Below are 21,867 nucleotides of genomic sequence, written 5' to 3'. Positions count from 1 at the left end.
TTGTGCTTTGGCCGTCAGCTTGTCTACACGCTGTAGTTGAATTATTTTTGTTTCACAACTGACTTCCTCAAGTACGGTGGCCACTGCTTTGCATGGCATTATACATGAAGATTTTCCTGTTTGTGTCGTGTGCATGTGCGTATGTGTGCGTGACCACGTGTGTGTGCCGTGTGCATACACATGTTTGTGTATCTGTGTGCGGGGTAGCGAGGCGGGGAGGGCTGGTATGTATCAGTGTGTTATTGTAGTCGCATGGCTACATACAGTACATCGCGCGCGTCGTCATCATGTTTACCTTCGGGGTTGGGGTGGGGAGGGAACGGAAAAAGAGCTGAAATTATCCATATAAAAATCGCTCTGTGAGCGGTTCTGAAAAACCTTTACTGGTACTGCCCCGTCGTAAAAGTAAGAAATTAGAACTGGCCCATTGTCCCCCCAAATGCGAACTGATCCACCTAAATCGCGAATGACGGGACCCGAACGCACCAGTAGCACGTGGTTCCTACCTGTGGATGCAGATGGGGACGTTGGCCCGGACCATAGGCCATGTACTGTACTAGCGGTAGGCTTCCCTATCAAAATAATAAATTCTACTACTACTACTGGTGTTACCCTATGATAATTGCCGTGATCCTGTGCCCTCCCGACCTCGTGCTACTGGTGCGTTCGGGTCCCGTCATTCGCGATTTAGGTGGATCAGTTCGCATTTGGGGGGACAATGGGCCAGTTCTAATTTCTTACTTTTACGACGGGGCAGTACCAGTAAAGGTTTTTCAGAACCGCTCACAGAGCGATTTTTATATGGATAATGTACATGTACATGTACATGTACATGTACATGTACATCTACTAAAAAATTTCAAAAATTGAAGCCAGCATCTCCGGGCATTTGGTGCCATTTCAATGTACGGTAACTACAATGAAAGACCTTTTGATTCTGCAAAAAAAACAAAGAAGATGCTACTGTAACCCTCTCTGAAAGGCTACAGAGTATCTCAACACACAAAGACACAAAGAATCGGAACCCAGGAAATTACTCTCGCCATGACGAGTAAAACCAAACTCTCTCTCCTGCCTTCAGCAAGAAGCGCGGGAAGACCAAAGGAAAAGGGTGTCACGTGTGGGGCTAGGTTCCAGCCACGGCAGCGATATCACGAGACAGCATACGTCACTACTTGTACAAGGGTCTACACTACGATGGGGACAAACCCTCCCCCGGGAAAAAAATCAAAATTGAAGCCAATTGCAAGCATTCCCAGGCATTTGGTGCCATTTCAGTGTACATGGACTTTTGATTCTGCAACAAACCACGATCAGGGACAAGGATTTGCCACGTTTGCGCTGAGATCATCGCGCTTTGATGCAGTGTACTAAAAAAATATAAAAAACGAAAAAGTGGGGCGCCATGCGGTTCCGACGCCCTTGCTAGTAGTAGTATCATTACCAGTACTGCATGCAGTAAGTCTACTAGATGACAGGTTTTCAGCGCGCATGCAGCATAGCGCGCGCATGCAGCATAGCCATAGGCATAGGGCGCGCACATGCAGCGCACCAAACTGCAAAGGCATTTTCAAATAAGTCACCTGGTCACAACAAACGGCCTCACAGAAGTCCAAGATAAGAAGAACACATTCATAGTTGATCTACTCACCGGCAACTAATAATTATTACTAACGATAGAGTTATGGCAGAGGGAGGCGTGGAGAAGTTCTTCGGCGACGACCGGCGAGTGCAAGTTCCGACACCTCGGAATGCGGAGTCACTTTGCCACTCAGTTCATGCATCCATCTTCCAGGTACGCTCTGAGTGCGAAAAGTGCATCGGGTCCGCCAAGAAAGGCAAGATATCGCCCGGCACATGCTTTATGGTAAAACAGCTCAACGACAAGAGTGAAGTCCCTGAAGACCAGTGCTACTATTTCACAACGGCAGCGCACGTCATTTTTTGCAGTAAGCCTGACCATGGGTATTGTTTGGTGCAAGTGGTGCGCGACTGGGATCCAAAGAAGGAAGAGCCCGACTGCACGTTTCTCGCGGATGGATTATTCGTGGAAGAAAACAATGACCGAGGATGGCTGCGCGTGCCCGAGGACTACAAAGACAGCTGTGGAGAAGGCAAGGAGGTCTTCGATCGCTATCCGTATGATTACGGAATTATTGCTCTCCGCAAGGACAAGGTGGAGGAGGCGCTGAAGAAGGAGCTGGACAAACTGTTGGCTGATAATGCAATGCTGCAGGAGCCAGGAAAAGAACGTAAGGAGTTCGTTGACCAAACGTTCCTGTGCGGGTTTCCAGGTCTAGTAGGGAGAGAGAACGTAGAGAAGTACGTGCTAGGTCACATGTACTGGGTGCATACCTCAAAATCCGAGAAAGCCGAGCCGCTGGACGAGGGTATTGCCATTCAAGAGCGACAGAAGTTGGAGAGAAGGACCTCTGCACTATTCGCCATGCCACAGCGTCATTTGAATGACAAGGGCGACGGAAAGAACAAAAGCAGGAGTGATCAGTATCTTGTTGTCAAGCGACTCTACCGTCACTACATTGATTCAAGCGGTGGACAGAGCGGCTCGCCCGTATACTCCTATGGTGCTACGCCTGAAGAGTTCAAGGTTCATGGCATCCACGCGGGATACTGGGAGTTTGCAGGTGCAGAAGAAGCTTTGTACTGCAATGTAGCAGTGCGGTTCCGGGAGGTCTACCGAGACATGCTGACGTGGATCTCATCCAAGAAGGCAGTTCCAAAGAAAGCTGAGAAGATTTCCACGGAAAGTAAGTTACACCACATACAGTACATAACCCACGTCACACGCACGCCCACACGCACGCGCACACACGCACGCACGTGCGCACGTGCACACACCACCACTCCCCCCCCCCCCCCCCCGCACACCCACGCACACACCACACACACCACCCCCCCCCCCCTCCCACACACGCACGCGCGCACGTGCACACACCACCCCCCCCCCCCCACTCACCCACACACACAAACGCGCACACACACACACATACACACACCACGCCCCCATCACACACCCATCACACCACGCCTCCATCACATCACACACCTATCCCCCCCCCCCCCCCACACCCCATCATGCCCCCCCCCCCCATCACACCCCATCACGCTCCCCCCCCCCCCCCTCACACAACTCATCACACACCCCAGGGGACACGATAACGGTCGGACATCGGACATTTTCCGACCATTTTCGATTCGAATCCGGCGCTTTTCTTCTTGAACGGACAATTTGTCCGTTCGAAATTCACAAAATAGCGTCGCTGGGAAAGAGAACGGCTGAGGACCATGGCGCTCTGCCTGGGAAGAAGTCTCACGAAGTCGGAGCAGCAACCTTTGACAAGAGGGCTTCACAGCAAGACAGGGAGCTGTCCACTTCAGTGTAGCTCCAGTTTGAGCGTAGAAAACGATCGAGGAGTTTTGAAATGAAATTTCTTCGCTTTCTCGCTACAATAGGAACTATTACGCGAGACGCTTGTACAATCCGAAATATTGAAAACGTCCCTGTTCCAGGGAAACAAGGCGTCAGAAATGTGTGCCAGCTTGCGATATGCGTCTATCGAAAGGAGCAGTCTACTGCAAATCCAGTCAATTACGCTCCTGTTGCACAGGCGCTGTGCAAGATCGACGGAGCAGCAGCAGCGAAGGTTAGTCAGAAATTCAACGTCGCGTAGAAACTACGTGCTGTTCAAAGAGCACATCGCGTTTGCAAAGATGGGAGCCTTCAGCCAACTCGAGTAGTGATAGTCACATGTTGTCAATCTTGGAGCTGGCAACAAGACTGAGTTAGAATGGGCAAGCAGGTGCCCATCTTGTCTTTTGTCGACTGCGTAAAAATGAATATCTTTGATCTGCCGCCGCGTGAAAAACCAGCTCAAATCTGAAATGTGCAGAAACACTGCACGCTCATATCACAGTTGCTATGTTTGCTGAAAAACGCACAGCGATTTGAATCAGTGTTACACTACTTGAGATCTGTGTGATGATCATCCTTGATGTGACCAGCAATACCGCAGTGTGATGTAGCATGTACATGCATGTGTGCATTATGCAGTGGTGTCGTGTGTGAAATTGGTGAAGACAATAATAATTAAACAAAGTGCGTAGCCGCTCCAGCTCCTCATCCAACTTTGAAGGCGAACATAATCGACGAGCAAGATCCACTAGATAACGAGATTAATTGTGTACGACCTCGCAGTAAACGAGTTCCAAACAATGTACAAGCCGGTGAACGTTGGTTTCCGGTACACTGATGTAATTACACCACCCATACCAGACTTCTCTACAAGAACGGCCAAGAAGGACAATTTACTAGAGGATTCAAACTCACAAGTAAACTTCAGTGACAATAATAATTATTTTTTATTATGAGTACCAGACTTGTAAAAAAATCACAGTGTCCGGCCATGTCCGACCGGTTCCAGAAGTGGCAGGACATTGTGTCAGAGCAATTTCGAAATCTTATCGTGTCCCCTGCACCCCATCACATCACACCCATCACATCACACACCCCCCCCCCCCCCCGCCCGTCACACCCATCACATCACACCCCCCCCCCCCCCCCCGTCACACCCATCACACCAGACCCCATCACACCCCATCACGCCCTCATCACACACCCCATCAAACCCCTAAAACCTAGTAGACACAATCCCTAAGAGACACACGAGCGGTCACAAGCGCAAACGCACGCAGTGTAGATCCCGGCGGGTACCTTGGGGTACATGCCCCCTCCCATCCAGGGTAGTTCCCCCCCCCCCTATCCAGAGTCGCCCCGCCCCCATTCAGGATCGTCGATGTAGCACAGTTCTCAGATATACATTTGAGGTGAATAGCGATTGTAAATATGAAAAAGGGTTATTATACCGTGCCTGCCGGCTATTATTCAGTCGTGTATGAACCAGAAAGGTGCAGGCATATATTGTATTACATACCCACAGCAAAAATACAGCAGGAAGATATTGAAATTACTAGAAGGCCTCCACAGCACACGGAGGGCCGTATACAGTCTCTGCGTCTTGTGAATGTGCTCAGTGTGGCTGCTGGCAATTTTTGGGTTAGAACGGTGCACGGAGTGTGTTGTCCGCTCACACACCCTAAGGTTCCAGCTGGCTCACAACGTGTGCCGACCCAGATAAAATAATGCCTTGGAAGGAGCACGAGGAGTATACACACACAGGCGTGCGCACACCTTTACAGATGAGAGCACACACACACACACATACATACACACACACATTAATTTTGACCTTGGCTTTTGACACTATGCTAGGGTGCTGAGTTGGGCAGTATTTGAGGTGGCGCTTCGAATCTCCACTTCTCCTGAACGCTCTGCCGCATGCGCAGTGGAAGTCCTTGGGTACGGGGAGAGGAAGACGATTCTGATGGACCCGCACGCGCCATTCTGGGAGATCCTGTGCGAGCTTGCACCACTTGGACTCCGTACTATCCAGTGACTGCAAATCACCAACAATCGTGTCCCGCCAACGCTTCTTTGGTCCATTCCGTGGACTGGTTGCCTCAAGCTGCCCAAACAACACTTGTTGCGGAATCCGGGCCGCGTTCATACGGGCAACATGACCCAGCCAACTCAGGCGGTACTCATGCAAGAGAGTCCAGTGCCAATGTTTTCAGGAAGACGCGCTCTCTGGGCGAGGTCAGCAGTAGTAAGACGACGGCAGTGCTGATCGCTACTTGACAGTCCAAGAATGGAACGAGAGCACGAGCGGTGTAAAACACCCAGGCGATTCATCTGCCGGGCCTCCACAGGCCAGCTCTCTACCACGTAGAATAGGGTAGGGAGGACAATGGCCTAGTATACGAGACGCTTTGACTTGATGGATACTCTAATTTCAGAAATGTTCGGTGCTCAATATCTTCGGCATGAGGGCAAAAGGCCAGGTTGGGTGAACAGAAAATTTAGGTACAGAGAAACAGTTCCCTATTGGATTACGTGTGTTAGTGTTGGTTCTGTGTATTGAAATTTTAGGTGTGAAACAGACACACCGAAAGTACCGAAAATAAAGGTACACCGAAAATTTATGAAAGTACATTAGACCATTAAACTGGAAGATAGACTTCCGGAGAGCGCCAAAAGCACGTGAGGCCTTGGCAAGGCGGGAGGTGAGCTCCTTGTCCAGAGCGCCGTCTGCACTCAGGACGCTGCCAAGATAGGTGAAGCTGTCCACAACCTCCATGCTCCCTCCATCCTGAAAGTCAATGGAAGTTGGCGGGTCAGAGCAGTTCACCGCCATGGCCTTGGTCTTCTGAACGCTCACAGTTAGACTCCAACTTGAAGCACAAGACACAAACACTTACCCCCCCCTCCACACACACACACACACGAGTGCGCACACGCACACACACACGCCCCCCCCCCCCCACACGCATACATACTTATGTATACATACTTACGCGCACGCACACACACATACACACACACACACACACACACACACACACGTAAACATGTACAGGACATGCACATACGGTCATGTGTGTGTGTGGGGGGGGGTGCGTGTGTGTGTGTGTGCATGCGTGCGCCCGCGTAAGTATGTATGTATGCGTGTGTGGGGGGGGGGGTGCGTGTGTGGGGGGGGGGGGGTGTGCGTGTGTGTGTGTGTGTGTGCATGTTTGTCTTTGTTCGTGGGCATGTTGTGTGTGGGTGTTTGTGTGTATGTATGTGGGCGCATGCACACGCGAGTTCTTCTTTACTTTTGCTTACTGTGCACTCAGAAAAACGTTTTTTTTTATGTTCTTGCTGTGTAATGTGCAGAATTCAGAGCTATGGAGCCCAACTTTGGGAAACTCCACTTCTTTCACCCTGGAAGCGAAGGAATGAGGAGTGCGGAGCCCAGAGAGTAAGTATGTATTATGTGTGTGTGGGGGGGGGGGGGGGGAGTGCGTGCGTATGCGTGATGCCCATCACCGGACGACGATTGCTCTCCGTGCCCAGTGGATGGCCCTTCTTTGTCTACGCCCACTCGGTTGCGGCAGTACCGGTGCCAGTGAGGACTCAGCTATCACTACCCTGCTGCCAGGCTCATTTCAGCTCATGTGGCAGGTGCTGCCAATTTAACGGAGCGTACCGTACTCAACCAACCTACTCCATGTCTGCCGGCCCCTCGTATGAGGGGACATGTGGCATGTGCTGCCGATTTAACGGAGCGTACTGCGTACCGTACTCATCCAACCCAACCCAACCCATGTCTGTCGGCCCCTCGTATGAGGGGACATGTGACCGTTTTACGGCAATGTTCAGGACAGGATAGGTGTGTGTGTTTGTTTTTGTGGGTGTAGGTGTGTGTGTGGGATTGTTAGATTGTTTGAGTGCCAACGTGTGTAACAATGTACTTGAAGTAGTGATAATGCAGATGAGCGGATATGTACTATAGTGTGTCTCGATCTCTGATTTAAAAAAACATTAGGCTAGCATCTATACCACATAAATCTGTTATCACTTTGTGCATAAATTTCCCGAAATTGGGCGTTTGTTATCCGATCGCTTAGAAATTTACCTATTATACTTTATACTTCCTCCGCGTCATTAAAATTGTCGCTTCCCAGAGTGATTCTTTGAATTTATTTTTTCCACTCGAAGGGCAAAGAAATCAACTAGAAATTGAGGCAGAGCATTATCGACGAACCAAGCTTTAGTTTGTGGCCTCCCCCATCGCTTCACTTGCAGCTAAGGTCGACGTCTTCATCAGAGTTTGAGGCAGACCCTTCAGCACTCAACACGCTGAACAAGACGCGCGTTCAAATTCAGGTCAATGAACTTCGTTTTCAAGCGATCCATGCCTCCAAGTGGCAGGCAATGAAGGCAAGCTAGCATTTTTCAAGTACACTGTAACGACCTTCCAGCGGGATAGGGTAAACAGTTCCGTATCTTCTTACCTCGGCAAGCGCTTCGCTGATTTTGTTGGCGTATTCAGACCTGCTACTTTAGCAGCAACATGCGCCACAAGTATCGCAATTTAGGAATTTTAGAACACTTTGTTCTTGCCACCGTCCACTTCAGCATTTCGTATTCAGGAGAGATACCAGGATTCTTATACTCGAGCTTGCAGTCTTGATAGATGCCCAAGGAGCGATGTGGGACGGCACGAACTCCAGAAAAACGATATGCGCTCCGGGGCGGAATAGTGCGGAGCGCGATGAACTTGCTTGGTGCGGAAGAGAGGTCCGACAAAGTCCTAAACCACCAAGGCTTCAGTAACAACTAGACATTGCGCAGGAAAGGTCGAACCAATGTTCGAACACAGAAAACAGCGATTCCGACAGTCTGACTAAGACGAGCCAAGTCACAAACATTGCGATGCGCGAAGCGACAATTTTAATGACGCGGATGAAGTACTTTATAAGCAGAAATATTATTCCCGTAGCTATGCAGAAGACGTTACTTCAGTAACGTCTGGCGCTAGCCAGGGTCTACACAGCTTTAATTTGGTATTTGTTTGTGTGTTTGTGTCACGCTTGGCGCTATCCCGTATGTGTCCCGTACCGTACCACATAGCTGGCCACAAACAGCTGGCCACAATATTCAAATAGGGCTTTCAAATGCAAGATCATAACGTGAAGCAACTTGAAAGAATGATTATGAATGCGAAGTGTATTGGGGAATGCAGGTAGGGCGATAGCGCGGGTTCGAATCCCAGGTTATGCCATTAAAAAAATGGGAGAATTGAAAACATCCCTATGCTTTTTTTGCCTAGATCATCATCAATCAAGGTGGTAGACGGTGGCGTATTACCTCGACCGTATCTGTCCCGTACCGTACCGTACCATCAAAGACGGCTGGCCACAAACAGCTGGCCACGATATTCGAATAGGGCTTTCAAATGCAAGATCATAACGTGAAGCAACTCGGAAGAATTAGTATGTATGCGAAGTGTATCGGGGGATGCATGCAGGGCGATAGTGCGGGTTCGAATCCCAGGTTATGTCTTAACAAAAAAAATAGGAGACATGAAAAATTTATAACATCCCAATTTTTGTTTTTGCCTAGGTTATCAAGGCAAAAAAGCATAGCGTAGGGCCCTGACCTTCCAAGCTCTCTAGTTACAACATCTCAAGACTCGGTGGAAACACCGACCAATGTTAAGAGAGTGGGTGATTGCTAATCACGGCGATAAATAAAAGTAAGAGGAGGGAAAAAGAAAGAGTAGCAAAATGAACAGCACCAACAACTCCGGAAAGAAAGATAATTTCAAATAAAAACAGTGAAAAACACACAGACGCAAAGGACATGTGGATAATGAGCTATTTATGTCGTAGTAAATAAGGGGCGGCACGGATCTTAAACAGGCGGAGTGAGGTCAGATTCTTAAAGGGGAAGTTAAGGCAAAAATTAAAATTTCACCAGTTGTAGTCTTCGGGGTGCTGAGTCGAATGGTCTTGGTCCGAGAAAGCTGAGACGCTCCCTTCCTACTTGAATCCCAATCGAACTCGCGCACTTCCACCGAAACTGGGTGACTGCGCTCTACTAGATGGGGATTTGTATGCAAAATGTCACTAAAAGCGCCATTTCGTTCTTATAAAAGCATGGATGGCCGCGATTGGCCCATATGTTGTAGTCTTTTGGACGCTGAGTCGATTGGTTTTGGTCCGAAAAGCCTGCGATGCAGCGTTCCTCCTTTATTCCCAATCGAACATGGTTGAAGAAGCGGTCACGTGCTCCTGGGTGCCCAAATCACCTGGTCACCACGCCAGCAGGCGACAACTTTCACACCAAGGTTCAACTCGAGTTCAACTCGAGTGACAGGACTGCACCCAAAAAAGGTCAAACAGGCTAGTAAGTTGTACCCTGCAGGCACGGTGACCAGGTGACTGGCGTACGCAGGAGCACGTGACCTCTTGTTCAACCATGTTCGATTGGGAATAAAGGAGGAACGCTGCATCGCAGCCTTTTCGGACCAAAACCAGTCGACTCAGCGTCCAAAAGACTACAACATTTGGGCCAATCGCGGTCATCCGTGCTTTTATAAGAACGAAATGACGCTTTTAGTGACATTTTGCATACAAATCCCCATCTAGTAGGGCGCAGTCACCCAGTTTCGGTGGAAGTGCGCGAGTTCGATTGGGATTCAAGTAGGAAGTGTGCGTCTCAGCTTCCTCGGACCACGACCATTCGACTCAGCACCCCGAAGACTACAACTGGTGAAATTTTAATTTTTGCCTTAACTTCCCCTTTAACTTCTCTGGGTAGAGTGAGCCAAACAGAATAAGCAATAAAGAGAGGGGAGCGCAAAAGAGTGGATGAGTTACACTTAGGGAGTAAGAGCGAGTTTCTAGTTCTTAGAGAAGAGAACCAATTATAACACATGAGATGAGGTGGGCACAACTCGAGCTTAATGGAATGGACAAGAGAAGCCAGGTGTGAAGTGCGTCCATGTGATAACGGGGTTGTGTGAGCGATTTTATAAAGGGCGGATGATGAGAGCATGCGGGGTTGATGGAGGAGAATTTTAAGGATTTTCTTGTGGTGTATTTCAAGCTTTGCAGCAGCGGAAGAGGATAATCCAACCCAAGACGTATCGGCATAATCAAATATTGGGCGAAGGTAGGCTAAATAAAAATGAAGCTTGCAAGAAAGTGGGAGGTAGGAGCAGTGCGGGGAGAGAATTCCTAAGGATTTACTTGATCTTTTACAGATATATTCGATGTGGGGTACCCAAGAGAGTGCAGAGTCAATCACAATGCCAAGGTGTTTGTGAGAAGACACTATGACAATTGGATTTGGAAAGTTGGCATGGATGAGGGTTGTGAACTTTGGCTGGGGCGGGAAGAGCATGATCTTTGTTTTTGATAGATTTGGGGACAATCTCCAGGACGACATCCAGGAAAGAACTTCCTGAATGCCGGCACGCAAGTTGTTTTTCGGGCCAGTGAGGGAAGCTGATGAGGTGAAAAGGGTCGTGTCGTCAGCAAACAGAGACGTTCCAGGGAAGACTGCAGGTAAATCGTTTACGTAAATTATAAATAGTAGGGGACCAAGAATTTATCCTTGAGGAACGCCTGACAATACTGGCTCTGCAGCCGAGGATGTGCATAATTATGAGAGAAATGTTCGTCTGGAATATAATTTCGTCTTTTCCGTCCAAGGAGCTTTTGGACTAAAATAAATGCCGGACTAAATGTCGATTTGTCCAGCTTATCAATACATTCTTATTATCCATGGACGAAATTTACAACCGGACGAACTCCCTTGCTTTGGAGTTGGACGAAATTATTGACCGACGAAATTTTCTGTCTGTACAGTATAATATTCTTATGGGAAAAATTACGGGAGCTGCCTGAGCAGTATTCCGCAGAAATTTCTCAAATAGCTCAAACCAAATTTGAATCATTCGAAAAAGTCTAGAAGTCTATAATTTTGAAATGCACTAAAATGCATCTGATTTTATTTATATAGCTATGAATAGGATGAAGGCTATTCATAGCTATATTAAAATTATTATCTCCACGTAGATTCGTAGATTATGTATATTTTATTTATTTTTATATTTTTTTCTTCTCTTTAATTTTCATTAATTTGTTTGCCCCCAGTCCGTGGTTGGTTTCACCCTCACTTCCTTGTATTGGCTATTTTCATTATGTGCCATGAAGTGCAGACAGTAAAATACCAAAAAAATACCACTAGCCAATCTCCGCTGCTCCTATCTCTCCCCCACCCCTGGACGTCCCTGTAGGCTCTGGCGGACTATACCGGCATAATCATTGGCATAATTTGGTGGTTGAAAATTTAGAGCATTATTTGGCATCCTTTCGGAGGTAGGAGCATAGCTACATGATTATACCGCAGTTCTAGTATGTACCGGTAGGCTACACAATTGTGTACAATGCACCTGATCAGTGCTGGTGGTCTGCATGGTAAAGGGTTTGGAGGTCATGCCGATAGTGTTTCCAATGAAAAGCAGGGTAAAAGTTATGGCAATACAATGTTGTATGCTCAAACTCGTCTTCTTCAAATTTCTTTCTCAAGCTGATACAGTACATGTAGCAGAAGACCAAGTGAGTAAGCCTTTTTTAAAGTCTAGTTCACATTCGACAGGGCGCGGCAAGACGTGAACTAATGATCGACGGCACGGTCTGCCGCCGTCCAATGTGAACACCAGGAACGGGAACGCAACAGTACTACCGTACGAATCGGGAAGCGACGGGAAAAGTTGGATTAGTTCATATTTTCATACCGTAGACGGGCGTAGACGGCAACGCAAGCGTGCAAAACGGCTGCTTTTTGAGTGTGAAATTGTATTTCTGGCCGGCCGAACGCAGCGAGATAGGCGAGAAATGATTTCTCGCGAAATATTTTCAGTTGCAAATATGGCATCTGGTGTGTTCTTTATTGTCGCTTCTTTTCCTGACTTCTTCAGTCAGTTTTGAGTCTCACCAGTTCTGGCTGCGGCCAACTACCCTTCACTTTGTGTGTTGTCGCTATTGCTGTCTATGTCTCTGTGTATGCCAGTATATGTGGAGCGAGAACAGGAGACGGGGTCGTGCGCCGGCTACTCCCGATGTAGTGCATCACACGCTTTTCTTTGCAATAATTTGTACAGGATCAGATGGGCTTTGGTCCACCACAGGTTCCGGATTTGTCTGATAATCCGTGTGCAGTGCGCATTGCATCATAAAAATGACGTCAACTTGAAATTCTGTCGGGACAGCACCCATAGTCGAGTTGCACGCTCTTGGGGTGGGGGGTTTATACTCTTGATATCATCTACCTAGTCACTAATGAATTCTGGATCAAGTGTTTCTGAGTCACGAGAAATCAATTTGGTCTCTACTGTAGTACGCTCTGCCATTGTTAGTGTATAGAGCACTATTTGCAGCAAGGACTTCAGACACTTTGTCTACTGCCATAACGAATCGTTTTCCGTTGCTCTGTGTGTGTTTTGTATGAGTGCGTGTGTATGTATGTGTGTATGTACATGTATGTGTGTGTGTATATGCACGCGTGTGTGCATGTGCGTGTGTGCATGTGCGTGCGTGTGGGTGTTTCAGTGACGGCCAGGACGAACCTGTCGCAGGTATGATACCAAAAATCCTCTTTGTATGCAAGTGCGTGTGTGTGTATGTGTGTATGTGTGTGTGTGTGTGTGTGTGTGTGTGTGTGTGTGTGTGTGTGTGTGTGTGTGTGTGTGTATGCTTGTGTGTGTGTGTGTGTGTGTGTGTGTGTGTGTGTGTGTGTGTGTGTGTGTGTGTGTGTGTGTGTGTGTGTGTGTGTGTGTGTGTGTGTGTAGGGATTCACTGCCCAAAAAAGCGACTTCGTAGCTGTGTGGTGCAGACCAGGCTGAATAGTGGCGGTCAATTCCTCAGCCTTGCAAGCTGTTGAATGATGCAATCCTAGCACAAGTTGCTATGGCTTCTGCTGTAGCATCGCTATCATCGCCTCTGGCGATGGGGGTCAAATGGTCCGTGTGTGTGTGTGTGTATGCGTGTGTATGCGTGTGCGTGTGTGTGTGTGTGTGTGTGTGTGTGTGTGTGTGTGTGTGTGTGTGTGTGTGCTGGCGTACATGCATTGCTACTTCACTGAACATGATTGGAGCAAACGCGCACGTGTGTGTGCGTGTGTGTGGGGGGGGGGGGAGGGGGTGCTTGTGTGTGTGGGGGGGGGGGGCGTGTGTGTGGGGGGGGGGGGGGGGTGCGTGCCTGCACGTTTGTGCACACTCATGCACATTCCGCAGTTCTACAATTCTGAGTTGTGACTGAGTTGTGACTAATCAGAGCGACGTTTGATATTGAGCAAGCGGAGGTGATGTGTTTGTGTGCACATCTGTACTCAGATCCGACAACAGCTCGCCCCGTTGCCCGCCCACTGGGCCCCATAGGGTAAGTCCACCTTTGAGGGTAAGTATAGCCTAAAATCAAATTTTCACCAGTTGTGGTCTTCGGGTTGCTGAGTCGAATGGTCTTGGTCCGAGGAAGCTGAGACGCTCCCTTCCTCCTTTATTCCCAATCCAACTCGCCACTTCCACCGAAACTGGGTAACTGTGCCCTACTAGATGGGGATTTGTATGCAAAATGTCACCTTGCGATGCAGCGTTCGGCCCTTATTCCCAATCGAACACGGTTGAGGAAGCGCGGTCACAAGCTCGTGCGTGCATCAGTCACCTGCAGGCTACAACTTACAGCCTGTTTGGGCAGGTTCGTGTCACTCAAGTTAAACCTTACAACCTTTGAGTTGAACCTTGATGTGAAAGTTTTAGCCTGCAGAGACGGTGACCAGGTGATTGGTGTACACAAGAGCATGTGCCCGCTTAGTCACCCGTGTTCGATTGGGAATAAGGGCCGGACGCTGCATTGCAGCCTTTTCGGACCAAAGCCAGTCAACTCAGCGTTCAAAAGACTACACCATATGGGCAATCGCGGTCATCCGTGCTTTTTAAGAACGAAATTAATGGCGCTTTTAGTGACATTTTGCATGCAAAAAAGGGAACGTCTCAGCTTCCTCGGACCAAGACCATTTGCCTCAGCACCCGGAACTGGTGAAAATTTGATTTTAGGCTATACTTCTCCTTTGAAGGGGAAGTCTGATGAATTTTTTTAATATCAGAGTCCGTAGAGTTTCAGGCGATGAGTCGGACGGTGTTGGTCCCACGAGTCTCCGACAAAGCATTCTTGAGATGCTTCCGTTTGAAAAGCTGAGTTTCAGGGGCTGCGCCATGACGTCATGCGGCCGCGCCGCACCCTCTCCAACGTCATAGCATGCATCTAGGGCAAAAGGAGTGCGTGAAAGCAATAGTGTCGATGCTATTTCGAATGATTTGGCGACCGATAGTAGGTGGTGCAAGCGACCCCGAAGACAGACCTCCGTGTGGGAGTCAGGATGCAGTGTCGTAAAGGGGTAGTTTTCTTAGTTTTTTGCAGTACATGTATGGAGAACAGGGTATTTGAAAGTTCTCCATACTGTATTGAGAGATATGGCTGAAACAGCTTGCTGTCTACAGCATTGGGTACTACACTCCTCGGCATTCGTCTTGTTTTGCACTCTCACTAGTACTGAGTTCTCTAATGCTGCTGCATCATGCAATGCCCGCTACTTTTCCTATTTGGAGCACTCTGGCGCTAGAGCGACAAGCTATCTTAATGTCTGTGGTGCCTCCTTTGCACCGTGGCTGATAGCTCGGCCTGCTTAAAGCTCGTAGCTGTACCGATTTGGCCTTTCTGGCCGAAACAGCTTTTATATTTATATTTATTACTTGGTCCGGCTCATCGCAATTGTCGCTTATCCCCCAAGCACTTTTTGACAGGTAAAACCCAGTCCAATCACGATATCTAACTTAAGTTTGCGTGGGAGATCGTGATGGCAAGATCAAAGGAAGCACCAAAGAAAAATGATCGCGACTAGCGCTTTGAATCGCGATGTATTCGACTTTTTTTGGGAAGTGGGAATCTGGCCATTCACTGTCTGTGTTGCCAAAACTTGCAAAAGCCAAACGCAGCGACCCGAAGACCGGAACTGTAGCAGGGGCAACTGACATCCTGGCCTGGAGAGCGTGACAGGCACGCGTGCACGGAACATGAGTATGAGCGTCATGCTGAAGAAGAAAGGTGTTTTTGATGGGATGCGCCCGGCCGACGTGTTGGTTGTTCCTTCGCTTGGTGGACGTAGCAGCCGCATTACAAGAGTCGTGGCCAGTATATCCAGCGGAGCGTATGACAGCTGTCTGGAGAGGCCTGTATGCCTCATTCGAAGACTTTGTTGAAACACACTGTGGTGACACACAGGTCACACTGCCCACGGTTCCTTTAAGCACCGAAGTGACAGCCACAACTGTTTCTTTCCCATTGCTGCCATATAAATACGAAAGGCTGAGAACGCAAGAGATACTCTACCAGTCTACGCCAGCTAGCATCTAGAAACCAGCAAATGTCAGCTCATGTAACGGCATGGCTCGAGAGATGCAGAGTTGAGTGAACTCTGGACCTGTATTACTAGTGTGAGTGCAAGAACGCGCTTCTTCGCTGATTTATTTTGTGCATTTTGCTTACCTTGCTTCCTTTCTTCGACTCGCTTCACCTGATTCCATTGCTGAAATTTTGAAATTTTTTCTTGTGGCGGAGAGTATTCATGTATCATGCTTCCTCACTATGCCTGTTGGAAATTTCACAGAGCGGTAAAAAAACTCCTGTTCTTAGTGGCGATAGATAAGCGACAATTGCGATGAGCCGGACGAAGTACAACATCTCAAGACTCGGTGGAAACACCGGCCAATGTTAAGAGAGTGGGTGATTGCCAACCACGGCGATAAATAAAATTAAGGGTAGCTTGCTATCTACAGCGTAGGGTATTGAGAGATGTAAGCACTGTGTGCAGTGGCCAAACAGTAGCCTGTGCTTGATGAAGATTTACGTTGTCTGCACAGTAATATATGTACTGTAAGACCAGATCTTTTAACGTCAATTAAAGTTAACGATCTCCGGATTTTTGTGGGTTAGCGAGGTGAAGTTCTAACTAATTATCTCTCAAAACAAACAGATGATTGTACATGTACGTATCGTTTTGCACATAACGACTTCAAATGTTAAAATGATTTTCTTAAATTCGTTTAATCTTTAGAATTAAAACTAAATGCTCGTTAGCACTACTGGTCTTACAGTATGGTGGATATGGCGGCTCAGAGCAATGCCCGGCGGCATGGTGCAGAGAGGTTTTACAAGCGTGTAGGCTAATGGCTGACGAGTGTAAGTACGTGTTTGCTGAAAGTGCAGCGAGGAGAGGAGGAGAGATGGTGAAGAGAAGGTGATACTGCTGATTCCACTGTATGCTGTGTGTTCATCTTGCTTCTCTATGTAGTTCGAAACGCCTTAAAGATATCGACGACCACACAACATTTGTTGAGAACCTTCAAGATTTCTTCAATAACACTGAAAAGAGTAAGTACTTTGCAAATTTAACTTGGATACTGAGCCAGTAAATAATTGGAATAGAAGAAATCACATGGAAACGAGTTAAGAAGCAACTATACGCGACCGTCACAAGATGATACGCAGTCAGCAAGTTTTGTTATGTGATCACACTTTCTAACTGCGTGTTATCTTGTTACAGTCGTGGATAGTTGCTTCATAACTCGTTTCCACGTGATTTCTTCTGTTTTTATTGCATTTTTCCTTGATTTCTTCTCCAGTTTTATAATGCATTGTAATCCATTTGGGTTTTTGCCCGTACAAGAGGATTTTGAGTGTGCTAAAAAAATGTTTGACAAACGGAAGTAATTTTTAAATGAACTCGGAAACTGAGCCAGTAAAAAATATATATCTGACCCACCCAAGTTGGGTGGTGTGTTCCTTTGCCCCTTCGAATTGTAGTTGGACCGCATTGTCAAGTTATTGACTGGTCTCGTCATCTTCCTGTAACAGCCGATATTCGTTGTTGCCATGGGACATAGCCTGCACACAATTTTCGCTGTGCTCACCTTCCCATCTTTGATCCTAGCATAACCTTGAGCTTTCCAGGCTGGACCATTCCCAGATCTCAAGTCTAAACCTGCCAAATGCATGAGTGCAAAGGAAGAAACAAACACATACATGTAGTAGTACTGTAGAGAGACATTTACCAACTTGACACCTAACATAGCTACAACACATTCTACAGCATGCAAACTAATCACCTTCCAACTTGGACAGCTCAGGTTAGGAATCACTCAATGAGAGGAAGGAAAGCGTAACGCCGAAATTAGAACCAGCTACGACCCTCAGCAACAAAAAATGACAATGGTTACTGGATAATGATGATGATTTTTTTGATTCCCACCTTCCAACCCGGCAAATATTTAGATTTTGATAAAAACGATTCAAATCCTCTCAATTATTTTTGTAATACTTGAAGTACAGTACATGTATGATACATTGGCTCACCATCCGAGTTTAAGTTTGAAAAGTTTTTTGAGAATTCGAACTAGGATTTTGCGACATCGGCGGTAATTCTCTTTGAGTTTTGTGGTTTGAAGGATAACCTGTTGTTCTATGTGTGCGGCTAAAAATCTCACAGGAGGCTTCGGTCGCAAAGCAGTCGAGGCTGTGGAACCAAGCCGTAAGAACAATTCGCATAACGTACTGAGTGGTTTTTATAAGACCAACAAGGAATCCATCAATGGCCCGGGGGAGGGCCAAGAGAACTTGATGTGCATCATCTACTATCTGATCGTCAAGAATGGAGAGATGACTATACATGATTTGTTTGAGATGCTCAGAGCATGTGCACCGCAGAACACAGACGCAATAAAGAAAGAGCTGATGTAAGTATGAGAAATGCTTGTGTTAGGGCATGTTCGATTGGTAGGATCCAGATCTCAGATCCGTCGAATCCTTCAGAGTCCACTGAACACTTTGTTTTGGTCCTTGACTCTTGCCATGTTGGTGAAGTAATAAAGTGGCACTCACGGGTCACCCAAAAGGGTGAACGTCGTATTCGTGGCGCACGTGTTGTACGAAAAGTCAACAGGAGTATCTCGAGCGACGTGTGTGCGTACCACAATGTGTACAAAAGAAGCGTTGGCGAGACACGATTGTCGGTGATCTGCGCTCGCTGGATATTCCGGAGTTCGAGTGGTATCGGCTCGCACAAGATCGCCCGGTATGACGCAGGCGGGTCCATCAACATCGCCTTCCTCCCCCGGCACCGAAGGACTTTCACTGCGCATGCGGTAGAGCGTTTAGGAGAAGTGACGATTTGAAGCGTCACATCAAGTACTGCCCAACTCAGTAGCCTATCATCTCCACTGGAGATGGGGCGTCAAAGGTGTAAAAAAGTGAGTTTTACCCGCCATATACGCACAAAGGTCACATTTGGATCTGTTGGATCCGGTCAACCCTGCTCCCCGAGGTGGGTTCACCGGATCCCAATCCAAAGGATCCGGATCTGGATTCGATCAATCGAAATTGTGCGAATCCAGTGGATCCGGTTGATCAGGATCCCGATCCTACCAATCAAACATGACCCTATGTACCTCCTCCCGTATATTGCCTCCTACCACCTTTTCCAAACTGGCTTGCATGCACCCCGTGCGATTTCCATAAAAATAATGTATTGGTTCGTGTCCCTGCATCTCTGCTGGCATCTCTCCTGGCATCTCTGCTGGCATCTTTGCTGGCATCTGTGCTGGCATCTGTGCTGGCATCTGTGCTGGCATCTCTGCTGGCATCTCTGCTGGCATCTGTGCAAATCTTTGACGATTGCAGTGCTCGCCATCTAACTGTCCTCCAATGTTGTTGCATTCATTCCACCTGCATACGTTGTATTTGTCTGTGTGTGTGTGTGCATGCATGCGGGTGTATGTGTTTGTGCGTACACGTTTGCATGCGTGTGTGCATGCATGCATGTTTGTGTGTGTGTGTGCGTGCGCGTGCGTATGTGTGCGTGTGTGTGCGCATGTATGTATGTGTGTTTTCTCATTATTGTCATTTAAGGGAGGCTTCGTACAACTGAGCAGTGTCGTGAAGTCACCATGGCAACTACCCAGGTGCACTACGCGAAGGTCACCAGATGTCTGCGGCATAGTCGTCTTCTGCGGTTTGTTCTTGCGAAACTGCGCGCTGCATTGCTCTGCATTACTCTGCATTACTCTGAATTGCTCTGCATTACTCTGCATCGCTCTGCATTGCTCTGCATTACTCTGCATACCTAGTAGAATACATGTGACTGTTATCTCTTTGCCATTCTATGTTCGAAGTCGGAAGAAAATGTTGAACGGTCTATGCTGGGATGACGGCTACACCATAGCTCAGTGGTTAGAGCATCGCTGGCCACAAGCGAGGGCCGAGGGTCCCTGGTTCTTGTCCTGGTGGTGACATTCAATTTTCATACAGATTTTTCTCTTTGCCCTTCCCTCAGCTAGTGAGTATGACGATGTTTTCTCTGATTTTAAATAAGTTGCCTTGGGCCAGGTCTGCCTGCTGGGAAGCATGGCTTGCTGCCCGTGTGTTTATCTGCTACGTGCATTTCTTTCATACTGAGGAGGAGGAAGAAGTGTTTGCGCTCTTGTCTCCAAGGAAACTGTGCATGCATTTCTTTGCTTACATAATATTATTATGCCTTCCGTGACACGTGCATGCTGAATACTCTCCTTTCGCCTGCACATGCCTTCGCTAAGTATCGGTGTTTGATGTTGCGCTGTCGTACCCCGCCTCTCTGTGTCCTGCGTATCATATTGCTACATGTCTTCCTCTCGTCTTGTTTTTCTCTCTCTCAAATATGTCCTTCTCTATTTTTCTTGGCGCGCTTTGTCTGTGCAGACGCCGAGACCACCAAGGTCGGCTGAGCAGCAGGGCCCCGCCACTACTTTCCGCATTCATTCGGGAGCATAGTGGACTTAGAAAGAAAAAAATCCTTTTCCTTCTATCATGGGCGTGTGTGACACGAGCGAAACATGGATGAGGCAAATGGGATTATTATGTCTTTGACCATTTACTTCTAGGGTGTGTTATCATGACTGCGTGTTGCCATGGCTGTGTGCTGTCATGGCTGTGTGTTATCATGACAGCGTGTTGTTATGGCTGTGTGTTGTCATGGCCGTGTGTTGTCATGGTTGTGTGTTGGCACGGCTGTGTGTTGTCATGGCTGTGTGCTGTCATGGCTGTGTGCTGTCATGGCAGTGTGTTGTCATGACAGCGTGTTGTTATGGCTGTGTGCTGTCATGGCTGTATGTTGTCATGGTTGTGTGTTGGCACGGCGGTGTGTTGTCATGGCTGTGTGCTGTCATGGCTGTGTGTTGTCATGACAGCATGTTGTTATGGCTGCGTGTTGTCATGGCTGTATGTTGTTTTTTTTCTCTGTCCACCCTGCACTCACTCGTCGCGCACACATCCGCACACTCACTCATACGTGAACACCACTATTGAACACGTGAACATTGCCAGTGGGGGCCACCACAGCACAAACTCTCCGCACAAAGACAAAAGAGGCCGACCCTGCACTCGTCACCCCCTTTTATCCCACACCGTGCTCCCTCATACCCGTTCCCGGGTGGACAGAGAACACTACTTCTCTGCTAATTCTTATACTGTGACGTCAACCGCAGAGAAGTGACATTTTTTTATATTTTTTTATTTACTTGAAAAGCACATAACCACCAGGAAAGCTGACAAAGAAAAAGAGTAAGAAAAGACAGATAAAAAGAGAGCTGAGAGAGAGAGAGAGTTGGGGTACGGTTAGAGGAGGACGAGACATTGAATGGAGGTCGCCACAGTCACAGATACATGTGGTAGCAGTGCTGGTGAGGCTACAGGCACTCCAATGACCAATAGGTTTCAGGATCGCCATGCTGGTAACGCACCAAAAGACAAAAACGGAAAAAAACCTGAAGCGCAATACATGAATAGTAATTACAATAAAGGTAATAGGGAGAGTGGTGACCAAGAGAGGACAGTATAGACCGTTAATATGGGGTGCTTCAATGCACATCCCCAAACCAAGAGGTGCGATCTGGAAAGAACAGTGAGGCGATCGTGTTGTCATGGATGTGTGTTGTGAAGACCATGTATAACCGTGGTTGACGCCAACTGATTTTCATTCTACATGTTGATTCTCCCCTCTAGATTGACCCTTGAAATCCTTAGAAATCCTTTGCTTTCAAAATGCGAGCTGTCTCCCTTTATACCCCCCCCCCCCCCCTGCCGACCGGGGATTGACCTGTTCAGACCTCTACTCATAGCAAAGTGCCAGCCCTGCTAACTAGGGTCAAGCGGATAATGCCGGCATTGTATTCGGCATTATGGGACTATCCGAGCATCAGAGCATTATGGAGCATTAGAAGGAACAAGACGAGCATAAGGTGAGGTTTGAGCAGCATAACGAGTTTCGTACTGAACAATAGACATGGTAAGCATTTTACCGTTCACACTATT

At 47.7% G+C, this 21,867-nt stretch overlaps 1 protein-coding gene across 1 annotated transcript; it reads left to right on the top strand.

The window, feature by feature from the left end:
* Positions 1-1,591: 1,591 nt before the first annotated feature.
* On the top strand, positions 1,592-20,362 carry LOC135828392 (uncharacterized). The gene is made up of 7 exons (XM_065340838.1): positions 1,592-2,768; positions 6,794-6,878; positions 13,024-13,049; positions 13,806-13,851; positions 16,820-16,899; positions 18,014-18,260; positions 19,432-20,362. Exons 1-7 carry the CDS (start codon positions 1,685-1,687, stop codon positions 19,448-19,450), a joined length of 1,587 nt encoding a protein of 528 aa, XP_065196910.1. The 5' UTR covers positions 1,592-1,684; the 3' UTR covers positions 19,451-20,362.
* Positions 20,363-21,867: the final 1,505 nt, after the last annotated feature.

This window comes from Sycon ciliatum, chromosome 12 (genome assembly GCF_964019385.1).
Source record: "Sycon ciliatum chromosome 12, ocSycCili1.1, whole genome shotgun sequence".
NCBI lineage: Eukaryota > Metazoa > Porifera > Calcarea > Leucosolenida > Sycettidae > Sycon > Sycon ciliatum.
This window is presented reverse-complemented; position numbering and strand designations above follow the sequence as displayed.

Bases quoted from the DNA above. Each gene is read 5' to 3' on its own strand.
- LOC135828392 (XM_065340838.1), top strand. From the start codon at position 1,685: ATGGCAGAGGGAGGCGTGGAGAAGTTCTTCGGCGACGACCGGCGAGTG. The intron at 13,050-13,805 runs GTATGATACCAA...ATCTGTACTCAG, and splicing joins CCAGGACGAACCTGTCGCAG to ATCCGACAACAGCTCGCCCC. The intron at 16,900-18,013 runs GTAAGTACTTTG...AAAATCTCACAG, and splicing joins CTTCAATAACACTGAAAAGA to GAGGCTTCGGTCGCAAAGCA.